Source organism: Mirounga leonina, unplaced genomic scaffold (genome assembly GCF_011800145.1).
Source record: "Mirounga leonina isolate KUSES-001 unplaced genomic scaffold, KU_Mleo_1.0 Mir_180, whole genome shotgun sequence".
NCBI lineage: Eukaryota > Metazoa > Chordata > Mammalia > Carnivora > Phocidae > Mirounga > Mirounga leonina.
The window spans coordinates 1,922,334-1,942,040 of record NW_023270469.1 but is presented as its reverse complement, the minus strand read 5'-3'; the positions used below and the strand labels follow the sequence as shown (position 1 = coordinate 1,942,040).

The following is a 19,707-nucleotide window of genomic DNA, read 5'->3' as shown; positions in this document are numbered from 1 at the left end:
CTCCTCCCCTCCGGTCCCGTCTCCAGCGGGAGCGCGAGACGCCGGTCGGGCTCCGCGGCGCAGCTCGAAAAGGAATAATCGCCCCCGATTGACTTAAATTCCGCCGAAGCCGGCGCCGCGGCCGCCCGCCGCCCGGGATCTGCGCGCTGTGGTTTTTGCTTTCTCCATTCTTCCTTAAAAAAAAAGGCAAAACAAAACCAGCCAGCCAGCCAGCCAACCAAGAATCCGGTTTGTTGATCGCCTTGGTTTTTTTTTTTTTTTTTTTTCACCGTTTGCGGGATTTGCAAACCGAGTTACATGCATGTCCAGTGGGGGTAGGTTTAATTTTGACGATGGAGGGTCCTACTGTGGAGGCTGGGAGGACGGCAAGGCGCACGGCCATGGCGTCTGCACCGGCCCCAAGGGCCAAGGCGAATACACCGGCTCGTGGAGCCACGGCTTCGAGGTGCTGGGCGTCTACACCTGGCCCAGCGGCAACACGTACCAGGGCACTTGGGCGCAGGGCAAGCGCCACGGCATCGGCCTGGAGAGCAAGGGGAAGTGGGTGTACAAGGGCGAGTGGACGCACGGATTTAAGGGGCGCTACGGGGTGCGGGAGTGCACGGGCAACGGGGCCAAGTATGAAGGCACCTGGAGCAACGGGCTGCAGGACGGCTATGGCACGGAGACGTACTCAGATGGAGGTAGGTGCCACCCGGGTGGCCGGGCCGGGGCGGGGGGGGGGGGGGGGCTGGGCGGTGGAGGCACCTTCTTCTCTTGCCTCTTCTGTTTACCTCTGGGGAAGTTGAGCTTCTCCCTCCAGTGGGGCCGTGTGCACCTGGGGCATTTCCTGGGGCTTCCTGGAGGCCACAGTTGCCCTGGCTACAGGTTGCCCCACTGCCTGGTGGGGGACAGCACCCCTGTGTCAGCTGAAGGGTGTTGGGGGCTTTCCGGGAGCACAGCCAGGCCCAGAGCTGCGGGGCTGAGCAGAGTGTCAGTGCATGATCCAAGCGCAGGCCACAGACCTGCTGGAAAGGCCAGACTGGGCCCGGAGCCCCGGGCCCTGGGCCTCATCTGGGACCCACCAAGGGCAGACGGGAGCTGGGAGGGGGCCCCTTGCCCTTGTTGGTAGAGCTCCCTTGGTGCTAGGCCTCCAGGAGTCAGGCCCCAGCTCAGCTCCTTGTTTTCCTGCGGTGCTGAAGGGCCTCCCTTAGTCCTGATCAACCCAAGCCAATGGAAAGGGAGCGATTGGGAGAGGGACACAAACCCAAAGCAACACAACACAGCAATAAACTTCTAGGTGGTTGGACGCGGGCTAGCGCAGCCAGAGAGGCTGCTAGAGGGAGGGAGGAGGAGGCCCATCTGTTTAGCGAGAGCCCAGGAATCTTGCCTTCCAGTGGCTGAATCATTTTCACCGGTAGTTTAGGGAATGCTCTGTGCCTTCATTCCAGCATGCCACGACATTCAGTGCTGAGCCTGCCTGCCTGTCTGCCCTGGCTGCAAGATGGTTTCTGTGCACGGAGCCTTGGCCAGCTTGCAGATGCCCCCTTGTCCCGGACACTCCAGTGTCCACTCCTCTGTGCAAGAGAGAGGCACGGAGCATTTACTGTTCCTGGAAGCCAGACCCCAGACAGGCCTGCTCTCCAGAGGCCCCCCTTCCCCCATCTGGGAGCTTAGCCTCAGAAGTGGCTCTGTGCCCCCCTCTGGGTAATTTCTCAGGCATGGATGCCTGGGGAAGGCGTGGGGCACAACAGTGACTTGTGTGCTTCTGCCGGGCGTGCAAATCATGAACGTACGTGTGGTCTTCTCCCGCCTGCTTGCTGCCTTCACGTCTCATGAAGCAGGCACTAAACACCTGCGCCCCGGCCACATCCAGGACTGATGGAGGGCTGGAGAGTAATTATTATTTTGGCTTATGCAACTGAGAGGCAGGGTTCATTATTACTCAAAGGGGAGGAGGCGTGGGGGGCAGTTAATTATATAATGCTCCTGCCTGTCAAAGCCGTGCCCAGCCTCATCCCAGGCGGCCTCTTCTGTGCTCTTGTTGTTTTCATGGAGCAGGTTGGAGAGCATCCCTGACCCTGGGGCGCAGAGGCTGGACTGAACAGACAGCCCTCTCTGGGTTTTAGGCTGTGTGTGTGTGTGTGTGCGCACACACACACACACACACACACACACGGCGAGGCTCGGGCAGTAGATGTGGGTGGCTGAGGTGGGCGGCTCAGCAGCCTGGCGCTCCCAGCTGGGCTCTTTGGGATCCCAAGGGTAGTTGTCACCCTGGGGGCTCTGGCCTTGCTGCTCTGCGGATCTGTCCCTCCAGAGGTGCTCCCAGCTGTGCCTGAGCCAGGAAAGCAGCTTTGCGGCCTCACGTGGGAGCCTGGGGAGGAGAGGAGCCAGGCCCCTGTTTCTGTGGAACTCCCCAGAATATCTAAGAGTGAGGTCTAGCCCTCCAGGCTGCCCACCTTCTCCGGACATCTTGGGTGGCCCGTAGGTGCTATGAGCAGGTGCTCTGGGCTCTAGGAAACCAGCAGTAAGCAAAGCAGACAAAAGTCATTGTCCTCAGAGAGCTTCCATTTCAGAAGGAAGAGTAGTAATTTCCTTCGTGCTCACCAGGGGAAGAGACACCCTGATTCTGTGGCCGGCCATGAGTTTAGGGTCTGATATGTTGATGTAAGAAATGCTTCCTTCAATGGATCGATGTTCTTGGGTCTCTATCCCCCATCCAAGTGGCTACATAGGGTTCTGCTCCCTAAAGCACCTCCCTCTACGTTGCCCTGCTTGGGTCCTCCCATGGTGGAGAGGTGGGGGTCAGGTCCAGTTTACAGATGAGGCCAGAGAGACCCAGGAGCCCACGGGCCAGACCAGAGCTCCCAGCCTGTGGTGGCAGAGTCATGGTTGAAACCTTGATTTGTCCAGAATGGAGCCCCCACTCCCCACACCACACCACCTGTAGGCCAGCCAGGTAGCAGGGCACCAGGGCTGACTGCTCCTTCTTGGTTGGCGACATGGCATGACGGAAAATTGGGGTAATTAGGCCAGACATCTGGGGCCACCTTTCGGCAACATGGTCCGTGCTTCTCATCAGGAAGGAAGTGACTGTTGAGAAGGTGTGCCCTCCAGCAGTCCGTCAGGCAAGCAGAACCCAAGTGGGGTGTTGCAGCTGTGGGTCTGGATGTCTTCTCCACAGGCAGCGGGTGGGTGTGGTGGCTTATGCTTTGGGGAGGGCAGGCGGAGCCTTAATGAGTTCATGGTCCTGACTCCAGTCCGACTTTTGCTTGCACAAGGGATGGGAACATTGGGCAGGCATCGCACAGCTCCTGAACTCCAGCCCAGCTCCCAGTGCTGACTTTGGGAAACGGTGATTTTCATGAATAATGCACAAACGGCAAATGTATTCTCCGTTTGGCTGGAATTGCTATGGACTCCATTTCAACTGGGGCCCCTTCTGCCAACTCCTTCTCCTCTGGGTTCATCCTCCCCCAAGTAAGACAGGCGTTTTCTAACGACGTAGGCCCAGTGACTTCCACGGTTGGTCGGTCGGTGTGCCGAGGGTCCCCTCGGAGATGGTGAGGCCCCGGGGGGTGCAGGGCGGCAGGAGCACATGCTGTGGAGTTGCAACCATTCGGCTTTGTGACCTTGGGCGAGTTACTTAACTTCTCTGAGCTTCCGTCTCTTCATCTGTAAGAAGGGCTGATAATATCTGTAAAGTAGGTGGGGAATAATTGAGGTGCGTGCACGGCTATGCTAGATTTATAGTAAGCTTTCCTTATCACTTACCACTATCCTGTTCTCCCATGACATGTGCATTGAATGCCACTTAGGGTGATCATTACTGGAACCGATAGCCAGGTGTGATCATGGTCATGATGAGGATAAATGGCAATATTAAACACTTACCGTGTGCCAGGCATGGGGCTAGTGTTTGCATGAATTCTAGCCCTGAATTCCTGTCCCTCTGCAGGGCTGGTTTTCTCGTTTCTCCCATTTCCCACACTGGGAAGCCGAGGCTCAGGGGGTGCAGATGACTTGGCTGGTGGGCGCCGGGCAGCACCAGGATTCGCACTCAGGACGGCGATTCCAGAGCCTCTGCTTTTGTGTGGAACACGTTCTCTCTGCACCCTTGTGCAGAACTACCTCCTCGTGCCTTCCTCTACCTCCGCACCCCGCTTCTCCTCTGGGTGCGGCAGCCTGGAGTTGTAGGCAAAGGCACAGTTGCACTCCCCTTCTCCATGCGCCAGACCCCTGCGCTTGGCCGCACGGGTAAATATTTCCTCCTGATGCCGTGGACGCAGGACCCCTTGGACCAGAGTTACCCCCACAAATAAACCCTCCCACAGCCTGAAAGATGTGAGTCATCTCACACACCAGGCCTCCCCCCTCCAATGCAGATTCCGTTCACTGGCCCAGATCCCTCGGCCCACACAAATCACACACGCCCACAGTCAAAATTCCAGGCCCTCTGCGCCTGTGAGCACATGCACACACAATACACCTGTCACCCAGAGACGTTTCCACCTCGTCCCCCAAAACACAGCCACGTGTACCCTCCAAATCCCTCCCGACTCCTGCTCTGAGAAGCAGGAGTCCCTGCAAAGGGAGAGCGCCCGCCTTCCAAGAGGGCTCAGATTACAGAGGGAGCGGGATGTTTTGCTTCCACTTTAAACACCTGTTTATGCAGTTAATGCCCCTTTGAAGGGGGAAGAAGCCCTCATCCAAACAAAATAAATGACCATGGGGCGTATTTTTGATACTAGACTATGAATATGTGAAAACAAACTTAAAAAAAAAAATCCAAACACCCAGGTTAGGGAGGAAGGAAGCAGGGCTATGGACACACGGGTGATGGGTGACGTAGGCCAACGGGAATTCATTTCAGAAACAAAAGCAGCACTCAGCCACTAGAGATAAAAGCATCTCCTCGGAGATTCTGGTTCAGCCACTTTGGCAAGGGAAAAGGCTCCAGGAGGTGAAAAGAGGAAGAAAAAGCAAATAACTAGTTCTTTGTTGCCAATAATAGCTGAGAAAGAAGTGTTACTGCGCGCTCCCCTCACCCAACACAGCCCTGGAGCGATGTGGGTGCTTCAGATCAGGAACCCCACTGCACGCTGGTGAAGGGATGAGGGTGAGCACCCTCCCGAAATAGCCGCTCTGCCGCGGAGTTAGTGAGGAGCCCTGGCTGATGGTGACAGTTAGCCCAGCTGACCCAAGGAGGAGGGGGCACGGCCGGGAAGACTAAGGGTGGTGGGGGCTGCTGGGGGACGGCCAAGAGCCTCTGCTGCTTTGCCTCGAGGCTCGCTTTCCTCCTCTCTTTTCCCCAGGCCTGCACAACTCAAAAGATAAGTGGCTGTCATCTCTGAGCTGACAGCCGGGTACCTAGCACAGCATCCTTTGGTGACAACAGGGCATGTGGATTCATGGGATCTAGAGGGGGACGGTGTTTGTTTGGATTTCCCACAGTGGTTGCCCCCTCTTAGATCAGCCACTCCCCCAATTTACAGTCTCCTGGCTCGCGCGAGGCGCTTGGTGGGTGAAGTGAGCACTGCCTGGGGTCCTGGCTTTGCCTCAGACAGGCTCTGTGCATCCGACCAGGGGTTCTCTTGGACCCTCTGTGTCTTCATTTGGGACAGAGGAGCGGCGGGTCACTTCAGCACCATGGAGAGCGCCACCTTACACGGGGCCCTGGCTTTGTTCTCTTTCTCTCCAGACTGCCTCTTCCAGCCAGGCCGCCAAACTGACCCTCCTGGCCAGTGACCCCCTGGCCCTGACCTGTCCAGCACCCTTGGCCACGAGAAGTTTTCCTGTTCCCGCCCGTCTCAGGTTGGGGGTGCCTCTGTGCTCACGGGGCTTGCGGGGGCTGTACGAGACGACCAGAGGCAGGCAAAGGAATGATCTTGTGTGTAGCAGCCAATGGGAGACTACTCTGCCACCTTCCTCCTCGATTCAGCACCCGTGGGTTCCTCATCTAGAGGGTTTTGCTTTGCTCCTGGCTCTGTCCTTGCTCCTAAGACGCTCTGCTGTTGTTTCCTGTGAGTGAGACGGACGGTGTAGAATAAAGGGAACCCATTGTGATGGCGTGCTGACGTCCCAAGGGCGCGGTGCAGTCGTGGCCACAGGATGGGGCGGGGGGGGGAGCACTGTTTAGTGAGCAGTGTTCGTGGCAAAGCACTGGGAAAGACGCAGAAAAACAAGGCACCTTTCCTCTATCCCCTTTGTCACTCTCTTTGCTGCTGTTGGCTCGTCCAGTCGCCAAGATGCGTTTCCTGAGTCCCTACCATGTTTAAGGGGGAAAGACACAAAAGCTCAGGGCGACCTTTAGTGAATCAACCTGGAAATAGTTGCTGAGCCGGACTGGGCCTTTGTCCGTTGGGGCTGCTGTCCCAGAATTCCATAGACTGGGGGGCTTCTAAACAGCAGTGTGTATCTCTCACAGCTCTGGAGGCTGGGAAGTTCGAGATCAAGGGGCGGGCAGCTTGTGTTGGGTGAGGACCTGCTTCTGGGGGTAGACTGCCGACCTCCCTGTGTCCTCACGTGGGGATAGGGCCAGAGGAGCGCTCTGGGCCTCCTTCATCAGGCACTAATCCCATTCCTAAGGGCCCCACCCTCATCACCCTCCCCACCCCACCCGAAGGCCCCACCTCCTAACAGCACCTTTCTAACCTGTGATTCTGGGGGACACAGACGTTCAGTTTCTAGCACAAGGTATGAGGTACACAGTTTGCAGCGATGTGTAAGATGCAGGATGACGTGACTTCTACCAAGAAGTCTGGATGTGAAACTAAAATGTGTAAAATAATCCGGAGTTTCTCACTCCAGAGTTTGGGGACTCTTGTGGAACCACCACAGGGGAGGGTTCTGAGAAGGGAAGGGGGACTGCGTGTCCTTGAGCAGCAGAGCCTTCCCAGGGGAGGGGACGGCTGAGCTCAGGCTGAATGAGGGCTGGTTGGGGGCCACGGCTCCCAGACGGGGTTGCTGATTCTGCAGGAGACACTCTTTCTGTGTGCCGGCTCCTGTCTTCCCAGGTACCCGGGGTCTCCTTGTTGCTACTGGAGGCCTCGGAAAGAACCCAGGGTCCTCTGTGCTGCTGGGGGAGCAGGGGTTGGGCGGGGGACTAGCCCACCACTGTCGCTCCTCAAGGCCAGCGTCAGAATGACCTGGAAGGTGCTGAAAGCAGATTTGCTGGCCCCAGCCCTGAATTTCTGGCCTGAGAGCCTCCATGATAATGTGCATTTCGAATACGTCTCAGTTGGTGCAGCTGCTGCTGGTCTGGGGACTCCACCTTTAGAAGCATGGCTCTGGGCTAGTGCTTCTTTTCTCTTTAAATCCAATTAATTAACGTATGGTGTATTATTAGTTTCAGACGTAGAGGTCAGTGATTCATCAGTTGCGTGTAACACCCAGTGCTCATTCCATCACGTGCCCTCCTTAATGCCCATCACCCAGTTACCCCATCCCCACCCACCTCCTCTCCTGTAACTCAGTTAGTTTCCTAGAGTTAAGAGTCTCTTATGATTTGTCTTCCTCTCTGATTTCCTCTTACTTTATTTTTCCCTCCCTTCCCTTCTGTTCATCTGTCTTGTTTCTTAAATTGCACATATGAGTGAGATCAGATGGTCTTTGTCTTTCTCTGACTGATTTTTTTTTCTCTGACTGATTTATTTTGCTTAGCATAAAACCCTCTAGTTCTGTCCACGTCGTTGCAAATGGCAAGATTTCATCCTTTTTGATGGCTGAGTAGTATTCCATTGTGTATATATGCACCACATCTTCTTTATCCATTCATCTGTCGATGGACATCTGGGCTCCTTCCATAGTTTGGCTATTGTGGACATGCTGCTATAAACATTGGGGTGCATGTGCCCCTTCGGATCCCTACATTTGTATCTTTGGAGTAAATACCCAGTAGTGCAATTGCTGGGTTGTAGGGTAACTCTAGTTTTAACTTTTTGAGGAACCTCCATACTGTTTTCCAGAGTGGCTGTATAGGCTGGTGCTTCTTAACCCCAGCTGCACAGCAGAGCCACTGAGGATGGTTCTCAGGGAGACCGTTAGAAATGCAGAATCTCGGGGGCGCCTGGGTGGCTCAGTCGTTAAGCATCTGCCTTCGGCTCAGGTCATGATCCCAGGATCCTGGGATCAAGCCCTGCATCGAGCTCCCTGCTCCTCTGGAAGCCTGCTTCTCCCTCTCCCACTCCCCCTGCTTGTGTTCCCTCTCTCGCTGTGTCTCTCTCTGTCAAATAAATAAAGTCTTTAAAAAAAAAAAAAAAGAAATGCAGAATCTCAACACTGCCCCACTCCCCAGCCCAGAGGTCTCTGGGGCCAGAGTCCATGTTTGCAAGATGTCTAGGTGGCTCAAATGTAGTACCTAGCACACTAGTCCCAATCTCAGCCGTACGTGGAGTCATCTGGCTGCTTTGGGAAATGCTGATGCCTGGGCCCCACCCAGAGTTGCTGATTGAGGTGGTCCGGGTGCAGCCTGGGCATTGGGATTCTTTTAAAACTGCCCTAGTGATCCTAATGTGCAGCTGAGGTGAAAGGCTACTCGTCCAGCGTGTTGCTGGGAGAGCGGCAGGGAAGACCCGGCTGGGGTCCCCACTGGGCTCTGGGAGGGTGGCCTCCTGGCCCAGGTCCACGATAAAAGCCGACAGGGCTGAGAGCCGCCGTTCTGGACGGTTCTTCAAGCGCCGGGTCAAATGGCTCGTGAAGTAGATGTTGTGCTTCATTAAAATAAAAATCAAATAGACTTGCAGAATTTCAGGCACGGGCCGATGCTTCAGCAAGGAGAGCTACTGTGTTTTTGCGGGCCCTCCTCACCTCCACCTTCTCCTCCTCCTTCCTTACAGGGCGCCGGTCCCTGGTTTAGGGTCCTGCCAAAAGCCAGGACAATCTCTCAGGATCTTTAATTCATTGCACCTACAAGGACCCTGTGTCTGTGTGAGGGCACTGGGGTTAGGACGAAGACACTACCGTGTCTTACAGACCCCAGTTTGAAAGTGGGCCAAACAGACGTGGTCACCTAGAATCCCAAAGCCACGGAGTTTCCTTTGAAAGAAGGATACTCACCACATTTAAACGTCTGCTTTTTCCCAAGTACTGGCCTGCGCGCTTTACCACAGACCTTGTTCCTTTTAGTCCTTAAGGCTGTGCTTTGAGGCGAGGCATGCGCTCCCACGTATGAGGCATGCGCTCATAGCATGGGGCGGCTTGGCGAGGCCACGGGGCCCCTGGGCAGCGGGGTGGGCCTAGCGCTGTCTGCAGCACCCGGTGGGGCTCCTCCTGGTGGGACAGTCGTCTGACGGCCACCCACTTGCTCGACAGTTGAGGAAACTGAGGATCAGGGAGGCGGCCACTGTCTAATAGTAACACAGAGGCGGGGGGGGGAACCCGATCTCCTGAAGCCCGGCTTTCCATGGCTCTTTGCTCAGCAGTGCATAAACTCATGGGTTCTTCCAGACTCTTCCGAGAGTGTGGGGAAGCTGAGGGTCCTCTCCCAGGACACATGCAGGTCCCTGCACACACAAGGCATTTTGTGGGTACTGGGGGGGTTCACAGACTCCCCGAGACTTGTCCATGGATCCCAGGATAGACACCCTCCCATTCTCCATGGGGGCCCAGACACCATCATCGCTGTGCACTGCAGGGCGGTGGGGGTGGGCAGGAAGAGGGCCAGAGCCAGCAGACTCCTACAGCCCACGAGTCCAGAGCAAGGACTGGAGCGGGCAGGGCTGGCCTTCCCTGCCTCTTCTCCCGTGAACACACCCCTCCCCACTCCGGGGCCCCAGGGCCCTCAGCTGCTCCTGCAGGACTCACCGGTTTGCCTCCCCAGGGAGCATTTGACCCTCAAAACTTCTTCATCCTGTACCCTCCCCACCAGTTCAATGAGACTCGAGTCTCAGCGAGCATCTGGCCATGAGCTGGAGCTGCCTGTGCCTTCTCTCATTCGGTCTGCCTGGGAGGAAGGCATGACTCCCCCATTCTAGAGGGGGAAACTGAGGCCCAGGGAGGCCAAGGAAATGGGGGTGCTGGCTCAGGGTCTCAATAGCTCAACAGTGGTCTGCTCCAGACCTCCCACCCTAGGCTCCTGGGACAGGCTCCCCAGGAGGGAATCTAGCAGAGGGCACATCTGGGGCCATCTGGGGCAGGGGTCCTGAGGACCACACCTGAGAAGCCCCTGTCCCTCCCCGTCGGCCTCTGCCTTGGGTGAGGACCATTAAGGGGAGAAGAGGAGACCCCTGAAGGTGGCAGAGGGGTGGTCTCACTGTAGGGAGTCGGGGAGGGATTTCCGGTGGGGGGGGGTTCAGGTACTAAGGGAGGCCCGGGTGGGGGGCCTCCTTGGGAAGTACGCATTGCAAACCAGTGCAGGCTTTCTCGGAGGCTGGTTCTAGAAGCTAAGCCAAGGGGCCGTGAGCTGGCCCCCCACTGCCCGCATGGGGACTGTGCAGCCAACTTCTGGGCACGAACTTTCTGTGCCCCCCCCCACCCCACCAAGCTGTCTGCTTGCTTCCTGGTGAGGTCAAAGACCTGGCTGTCTCTGGGTAGCTCTGAGGGAGAAAAGGCAAGAGCTGAATGCATTTCTATGAGGATGGTGTGGGGCGCCAGACCCCCAGAGCGCCTCTGGGCCCTCCGTGCACACATGCTCTGTGGAGGCCCCTTCCCTGTGGACTGGAGCCCCGGGTCGGGGGTGGCAGACCCTGGATCTGGCGGGTTCTTCACTGGGCCCTGCAGTAGAGAGAGCTCCAGAAATCCTGGTTGCCTGATGCGTGGATGATAAACCCGCGGAGAGCTGGAGGGTAGGAGTGGCAGTGGTGTGGAGAGCGGGAGAAAGGGCGTGCAGAGGCTCCGAGGAGGCCAGAACAGGTGTGGCTCAGGTCCAGGTGTGGCTCCTTAAAGACCCAGAGGGGGAGCGCAAAGGGGGGCGGTCTGAGCACAGCTTCCCAGCCACCGGAGGGAAGGGCGCCCAAGGATTCAAGCAGGGCAGCCGCACTGGCTGGTGTTTGTGCTTTTGTAATTCAGCTTTAATTTTGAGATGCTTGTAGACTCACACGTGGTTGTGAGAAGAGCGGAGGCATCCCCTGTGCCCTCCACGCGGTCTCCCCAAAGGTAACACCTGACGTAAGGGACCGCACAACGTTGTGGCCGGGATGTCCACAGGGACACCGAGCGTTTCATCAGCGGGGACCCCCAGCAGCCTTTCAGGGCCGCACCCTCCTCCCTCCCATCCCCGACACCCACTCAGCTGCTCTTCCTCCTGGCATTGTCTCATTTCCAGAATGTTCTATACGTGGGATCCTAGGGGATACAACCTTTCAGGACTGGCTTTTTCACTCCCTGTGATTCTCTGGAGATCCACCCCGGTCGTGTGTGCATCCACACACCTTGCTGACCAGGGTCCTGGGGTGTGCGTGTGCGCAGACCACGGCTTGTGTAACCATGTGCAGTCGAGGGGCGTCTGGGGTCGAAAGGAACACAGCCGCTGCAGACTTCCACGGAGGGGCTGTTAGGTGAACGTAAGCCTTCCTGGGATACAGTCCTAGGAGCATAGCTGCCGGACCCTTGCTGTCTGTGTGGTTATGTCTGGGTATTCACGCTGGCTGCTGGGCAGGGAAGGAAGTGGGGACCAGAGTGGAAGCTGGGGACCCCTGGGAGGGCGGTTGTGTCCAGGGGAGGGGAGGTGATGGCCTGTGTCTGGGCGGGGGCAGTGGGTCGGGGAGACACAGAGCCCTGAGGGTTGGAGGTGGGCTGAGCAGGCGGGTGGAGCCCAGGACAGCCAGCTCCCAGGACGGGACGGACCTCCCGTTTCAGACAGACGGGACTCTGAGGGCGGGGTGGGTGTGTGGTGTGAAAGACTGCACGCAGCCGGGTGAGGGTGGAGGGTGCAGGGGGATGGTGCGTCTGATCCAGGTGGGGGCACCGTCCATTGGGAGGTGGCATGAAGTCGGGAGGGAGTAGACTGAAGGGAAGAAGCCCCAGGACTCAGAATTGGGCAGGAGAGGGAGGATGACGGGGTGGAGGATGTAGTCAGGCTGGTCGAGGGGGAGGGCGCTCCTGGGGGGCGGGGGGGAGGACAGCAGGGACAGAGATGGACAGGGACTCAGCCCTGTGTTGCCCCTTCTCATCCATGAGGCCACCTTATCGTCCCAGCACCCCCCGAGGCCAGGTCCACACAGCTGTGCCATTTCACAGACGGGGAAACCACGGTTGGGGGAGAGAGAGACTCGGAAGGTTCGGGTTCCAGGAGCAAGGGAATCACACGACCTAGGTCTCGGGGTTTCTGCGCGTGTGCAGGCTGCATGCAGATGCTCCATGAGCCGCTAGGACGTCGTGTTGTTCCTGTAAACCCGTTAGAGACACGGTGGTTCCGTATCACGCCTGCACCGAGAGGGGACAAACGATCGCGCCGTGACGTGGTTTTGGTGTCATGTTTGTGGAGGTGCAGGTGACGGATCGTAGTAAAGTTCGCCTGTTGAAGTGTACAATTCAGCGGTTTTTAGTATGTGCCCAGGGTTCTGCAACTGTCACCACCCCCTAATTTTAGAACATTCTTCTCCCCCAAGAAAGAAACCCCTCGAGCAGTAAGTCCCTCCCTGGACAACCCCCGACCTGCTCTCTGTCTCTGGATCGGCTGGGTCTGGACCCTTGGTGTGGACGGGGTCCCACAAGGCGGCCTCTGTGGCTGGCCTCTCGGTCAGCGTGAGGTTTTCGGGACTCATCCACGGACCCCCCCAGGCCGTAGCCTGTGCTTATCGGTTCATCCGTCGGGGGACTCTGGGGGAGCTGTGCCCCCGGGCCAAGATTTTGCATGGACGTGCGGTTTGTGGGCGCAGGCAGAGACCTGGGTGGGGCGGCGATGGCCGGGTCCCACCTTGTGCCGCCGCGCTCCCACCAGCGGGGCTGCAGGCCCAGCCCCTCCACGTCCGCACCAACACCTGCTCCTGTCGTCCTTCCACTCCAGCCGCGCTCGTGGGCGTGGCGTGGTTTCCCTGTGGTCTGGATGTGCGTCTCCCTGAGGACTGGCCAGAGACGTCTGTCCACGTGTCGTGGGCCACGTGCATGTCTTTGGAGACTTGTCTGCTCGGGCCCTTGCCCACTTTAAAACTGGGTTGTTTCTCTGTTGTTGAGTTGTAAATTTTTAAAATACACTGTAGATAGCACCGTGACTGGACGTCCAGCGCCCGACCCCTGACCGTCCCCCGGATTCCTGTGTGCCTGCTGCCTCCGCCTTTGGATGGTGCATTCCTTGAAATAAACCCAGTGCCCTTCTCTTGCCCGCAGAGTACCGAGCACGGAGCCAGGCACACAGTAGGGGTTTAGGCAGTGATGACTTGACAGAATCAGTACCACTGCCCACGGGCGAGGAGGTCAGGGTATGCTGTCCGGGCCCTGCAGTGGGGGCGTTGAAGGGTCTGCTTACCAGCAAGGCAGAACAGCCATGGTGTCCGCAGGGCAGGTGGGACCCACACAGGCACTTGTTGAGCGCCGACTGTGTGCCTGGCCATGAGCAGGCCCCGGGGCGCTGTGGTCCTGTTGCTGAGGCTGAGGGGACCATGTCCATGCACCTGTTCCATGGTTCCCCTTCAAGTGCTGACGGGATGGAGGGAGCAGGGCCAGGACTCACAGTGAGACCGGGCAGGTGTGAGAAAGCCTGCGGGGGAGGGACTTTCCCACGGAGCCCCAGAGGATGGGGGGAGAGGCTGGGCAGGCTGGAAAGGTCGCAGATGCTCCAGGAGGAACGGAGGGAGCAGGGCCACACCAGGGGGCACGGGGAGCCAGCGGGGCTGTGTCTCTGCCAGACTCATGGGGCTGTGTCGAGCGGTCAGGCTGTCCCTGGCTGTGGAGGCCGCAGCCTGACCCTTTGGGTCTGCACAGAACCAACCTGACTGTAGACCCAGTGGGGACAAAGGCCCCGGCCCGGAGCCCGGCCTGGAGCCTCCCTGGACTCCGGCGCCCCACGCCACGCGGACAGCGTGGGGGCTGAGGGGCTGTGTCTGCGGTGCACGGCCCAATCTGGAGGAAATTAATCGTGGCTCCCCGAGAAAATGCGGCAGAAATATAGCAGAGGTCACAGTTTCTGCGGGACTGGAGGCAGCCCTGGCGACAGTGACCGTGAAGTGTCCACAAGCGCAGAGTGTCCTGTTAGCCGGAGTCCTGGGCAGGAGGAGGGGAGTGCAGGAGTGTGCCGGCCAAGGGAGGATGGTGGGGAGACGGAGAGGGAAGGAGGGAAGGCGGGAGAGACCAGGGAGGGAGAGACAGAGAGGGAGAGGCAGAGATGGAGACAGAGACGGAGAGAGACAGAGATAGAGAGAGACAGAGATGGAGAGACAGAGGGAGAGAGACAGAGAGGGAGAGAGACAGAGACGGAGAGACAGAGGGAGAGACACAGAGATGGAGAGAGACAGAGACAGGGAGAGAGAGAGGGAGAGACAGAGAGGGAGAGACACAGAGATGGAGGGAGACAGAGAGGGAGACAGAGAGGGAGAGACACAGAGATGGGGAGACAAAGATGGAGAAGGAGAGACAGGGAGAAAGACAGAGATAGAGAGAGACAGAAACTGGAGAGACAGAGATAGAGACAGAGCCAGAGATGGAGAGGAAGAGACGGAGAGAGATGGGCAGAGGGAGGAGGAAGGGGAAGAGTGGTGAGGAGGGGGTGGGAGGGGAGGGCCGCAGGCAGGGGAGAGGGAGGAGGGATGCATCCCTAGTACTTCTCACTTGCCCTTTGTTTTCTTTTTATTGACATAGAATGTATTATTGGTTTCAGGGGTACAGGTCTGTGGTTCATCAGTCTTGCACAGTTCACAGCGCTCACCATAGCACATACCCTCCCCAGTGTCCATCACGCAGCCCCCGCATCCCTCCCACCCCCTCCCCTCCAGCAACCCTCAGTTTGGTTCCTGAGATTGAGTCTCTTATGGTTTGTCTCCCTCTCTGGTTTCGTCTTGTTTCATTTTTCCCTCCCTTCCGCTATGATCCTCTGTCTTGTTTCTCAAACTTCTCATATCAGTGAGGTCATATGATACTTGTCTTTCTCTGATTGACTTATTTCGCTCAGCATAACACCCTCCAGTTCTACCCACGTCATTGCAAATGGCAATTGCTCTTTGTTTTCAAGCGGCCATTTCTTGCTCACTGGCGTGTCCTGCGTCTTGTACGCACCTTTCTGTTGAGGCTCCAGGCCTTCCCCTCCACCCACAGCGGCCAGAGGAGAGGAGTTCCTGTAGAAACATCCAGAACTCCCTTGGGGGTGTCAAGGACCTCCAGCCAAGACAGCCAGGAGCCCGCCTGCCCTGCGGTGGGACAGTCTGGTTTATTCCTCGTTGCAGGAATTCCTGCAGGGAACCCTGGAGGGAGGAGTTGTTGGAGCCTGTGGCCGGGGGGCCAGACTGGGGCTTTGGGTGGGTGGTTTGGGGCGGGTCTGAGAGCGGGGTTCACTCGGCTCTTCCTCTCTCAGCCTCAGGGACTCTGGCTGATGGCTGAGGAAGTAGTTTTGGGAAAACCCAATCTCAAGGGCCGGTCAGCCTGGACTGGGACAGGCTCTGGAGGGAGTCATCTCGGGGGTTTGGTGGAGGCGTCTGTGCCGGCCACTGGCCACTGGCCGGCTGGCTGGGCCCCTCCTGCCCCTCCCTCTGCCCTCCCGGTCTCCCCTCGGAGCTGCTCTATCCGGAGACGCCCGCGGAGCCCCTCGTACCCCTCCTTGCTCTGGGCAGCACTGTCCTGGGGGCACAAGGACACACTGCTGGATGTCCCTCCCCAGGCTGGCACGAACTTGGAGCTCGCGTCCATGGGGGCCGCAGGGGCAGGCGGGGGCGGGGGGGACTGGAGCCCTGCGTGTCCTTGGCCTGGGCCACCCTTGGCCGGCCACACGGACATCCAGCAGGGTGGGTGTGAGGTTCGTCCCGGGCTGTCGGGCCCTGCTCCGGGGGGCGGGCCTTGGCGGTAACGCTACCCCAGGATGTTGGCAGCCACTGTCCCCGGGGCGTGTCGTCTTATTGCCGACAAAACTGCAGCTTTGGCGCCTGAGCACTGTGGTTTGCTGCCCGTCTACTCCTCAAGTAGAGGCTAGTGAAAATAAGGATGGGGGTTCTCTCTGCACCACCCCCAGTTCCATCCAGGGGCCCCCTGGGAGTCTGTACATCCCAGGCTGGGGGCCTCTGCTCCCACCTCGTCCCTTGGGAGATCTCAGAGCCAAAATCGGACCGTCCACCTCTGTGTCCTGAGGGGAGTCCTGACCCAGGCACTCTCCACTGCACAGGCCGTGGGGCCTCTGGGCCGTCCTCCGGGGTTTGGGCACCACCTGGAAACACACCCAGCCATGGGACCCCCTGGGCCGCGGAGCAGGAGCCCCCCAGGGGATTGAGGAGGGCTGGTATTTGGCAGTTCTGGGAAGTGGAGGTGCGTTCCCAGTGGCAGTGATGTCTCCCTCCCCAGGAAGGCTGCAGCCACAGAGCGCTGGGGCCGCAGAGCGCAGCTCTACTAACCTAAGGCTTGATTTTTTAGTTGATTGAGATAGAGTTCAGTGAGCACACACTGCACCCACTCCAGGTGCACAATTCAGTGATTCCTGGTGGGTTCAGAGTCGTGCACACATCACCACCATCGACTTTAGGGCCTCTCATGGCCTCAAAGAGAAACCCCGTACCTAGCTGTGCTCTCCCTAGCTCGCCCCTCCCCTTGGCAGCCACCAAATCTTTTTTAAGATTTTATTTGAGAGTGAGCGAGCAAGTGAGAGAGTGAGCACAAGCAGGGGGAGCAGCGGAGGGAGAGGGAGAAGCAGGCTCCCTGCTGAGCAGGGAGCCCCACATGGGACTCGATCCCAGGACCCTGGGATCAATGACCTGAGCCAAAGGGATGCTTGACCGACTGAGCCACCCAGGTGCCTTTTTAATTTTTTTAAAAGATTTATTATTTTGAGGTGGGGGGCCAACCACCGAATCTCCTCTCTGTGGCTCGGTTTGCTAACACTGGACATTTCATGTACGTGCATCAAGCCCCCTTACTGTCTTCTCGGTCTGTCCATGTGGTAATGCGTACCAGAGTGGTCCCTCCTGACTTGCTGGTGTTCCAGGGCACGGATGGACCACATCTGGCTCATCCAGTCGTCTGCTGATGGCCATCTGGGCCGTTTCCACCTTCGGCTGTCTGAAGAACACTGCTGTGAACATTGGTGTGCGGGTGTTTGTGGGACGGGTGTTTTCTTTTCTCTGGGGGGTGTACCGAAGCACGGAATTGCCAGGTCATATGGTAACTCCGGGTTTAATTGTTTGAGGAACTGCCTGCCAGACTGTGTCCCAAAGTGTCTGCACCACTGTACATTTCCACTCAGCTTATTTTTAAAAAGAATCATCTGGAAGCCCAGAAGTCTTTACCAGCATCCCGCCTCGGGTGGGGGTGGGGGATGGATTTATTCTCGGATGTGGCAAAGTCTGTGTTTGGAGAAAACCCTAACAAGGCTGGAGGTGGTAGTCGTGCTGGGCGCGGGGAGCACTCATCGTCCCCTCCTGCAGGTGGTCCCCAGCACAGTCCTGCCCCTCTGCCTCCACCCGAAGCCCTGCTCTTGTCTTCCTCCTACCGGTGGTGTTCCCGTCATGTGTCTCTGTCCCTCTAAATCTCAGGTCCAAGGGGTTCTTTGTTCTATGCATGTTCTCCGCCCCAGCACGTGGTAGGTTCTTTGCAGACACTGGTTAGGTGAATGAACAGTCATTTAGAGTAGGGGTCTTCTCCCCACGCTGCAGAAAACGGAGGCTTAGGGTGTGGGGAGGGGGCTAGAGGAAGCTCCATAGCTGAGTGGTGACCATGATCCCGCTCTCTACGGGAGAGGTCATGGGAAAGGAGAGGACACTGATGTAGAAGCTAGCCCCAACCACTGATCAATCTGTTTTTCTCTGAGATGGCAGACTCTGGGTGACCCGCATATAGATGACAGAGTTCTGGGGGACCCCCTGAAGAGATGGCAGGGAACTGGGGGACCCCCAGAGGACATAACAGGCACGGGGGGCCTCTGTGGGGCTGCGGCAGGTGGGGGGCCTCCGTGGGGCTGTAACAGGTACGGGGGGGCACCGTGGGGCTGTGGCAGGCGGGGGGGGGGGCACTGTGGGGCTGTAGGCAGATGGTGGGGCCTTCAGTTGATTAAAGAACACACAGGGCTCCATCCCTCACTCTCTGCCCAAGTCCTCCCAGGTTCCCATGTTCAGTCCCTGTCTTGCGGCAGTCCTGTGGATTAGGTATCATTGTCACCATTTCATGGATGTGGAAACTGAGGGTACGTAACTCGTCCAGACTCATGGTTGATGGTGGAGCTAGACTTGCCAGCCAAGTGGCCTCGTGGGAGTCCTGCCCCTTGGAACAGGCAGCCCCGCATAGACACCACCTGCTCCAGGTCCTCTGACACAGAGCTTGGGAAACTGAGGCCTGTGGAGGTCTCACGGGGGCTTAGTGACTGCCTTGGGGGGTTGGAACCCCTGTGTCCCGCTGTGGGTGTGGGTGTGTGTCTGGGATGATGGCCCAGAAGCCATGTTATGAGCCTTGTCTTAGTGTGGCCCCCGGGCCCCCAGGTGGGGCGCTCCGCTGCGGTCCTGGTGTACCTTTAGCGTGTGTAGGACACCTTGACCCTGAGAAGTGACACAGGGCGGAGATTTCCCAGGAGAGAGAGGACGGAGGCTGCTGTCTGAAGGCAAGATGGAAGCTTGACCGGCAGGTGGCTTTCCAGCAACAAGATCGTTGGTTCTCAAAGGACATTCTGTAAATGAGAAAGTGATGGGGGTGCTGGAGCAAGACTCTCTTCAGTGCTTACAATTCTCTCCTGCCCAGCTTCCTCCCAGACCCCCCCCAAGTCCATGCTCTGGGCAGACTGAGTGTCCGTGACCAGTTCCCAAAGCTCTCCAGGTGCTTCTCATGGGAGAACATGTGTTCTCGACCCTGAGTGGCATCGGTCACCTGGAAGGTCACCCAGGTGCCAGCCCACCTGCAGGGGCTCTGCTCCCGTGGGGCTGGGGGCCTGGGGATCTGCATTTCAGCAAGTTCCGGTGGTGCGGATGCTGCCTGGGAGACCCACGGCAGAGTGGGGCAGTAGCCAGGACACACGGACAGCCCTCCAGTGGCCCCTCTGCTTGCTTGCTTCTCAGACTACCAAGGCCTCCTAATGAATTCTACTTAAACACGGTGATTGCCATGTGCAGCCGGGGATGGAGGAATCTGGGTTGGGGACACGGGTGGTCCCTGCTCACTGAGGCCGGGCGGGAGATGGAGCTGAAATCTGGAAGCTGGTCGGGGGGACACCCAGGTCTAGTCAGCCTGCGTGTCGGAACCATTCCCGGGCCCTCACTCAGAACGAGTCCCCTCTGCCAGCCTGTGGGAGCGGCTCTGTGCATGAGGGTGTGAGAACCTGCAGGCCCTGGGGGGACGTGTGTGGTTGGGGCTGGAGCCCGCACTCCTGGTTGCTGACTTCTCCCTTATCTTTCAGCAGGTAGTGGAGATAATTGTCCAGAACACGGGCCTGGGTTTCTATCAGGCACACCTGGGTAGGGTCCTAGGTCAGCTGCATCCTCCATGATGGGAGTGTGGCCAAGGGACTCTGGGCACCCAGCGGGAGAAGCCCTTGGCGTGGTGTGGATACTGTGTGCACTGGGCAGCGTGGGCTGTGCCGTTCCTGGTTGCGGGGGGAAGGAGCCCCTGCCCTGCTCTGGGAGGTCAGGGTGTCAGGGTGATGAGGCGAGCGGAGTCCGTCTCCCTGGGGAG

At 58.2% G+C, this 19,707-nt stretch overlaps 1 protein-coding gene across 1 annotated transcript in view; it reads left to right on the top strand.

Annotated features, from left to right (window-relative positions):
- Window positions 1-256: 256 nt before the first annotated feature.
- Window positions 257-19,707, top strand: part of JPH3 (junctophilin 3) — a 73,464-nt gene continuing 54,013 nt past the window's right edge. The window contains exon 1 of the mRNA XM_035024634.1: window positions 257-683. Within this exon, the coding sequence (XP_034880525.1) occupies window positions 302-683 (382 nt within the window). The 5' untranslated portion in view covers window positions 257-301. The remainder of the gene's footprint in view (window positions 684-19,707) is intronic.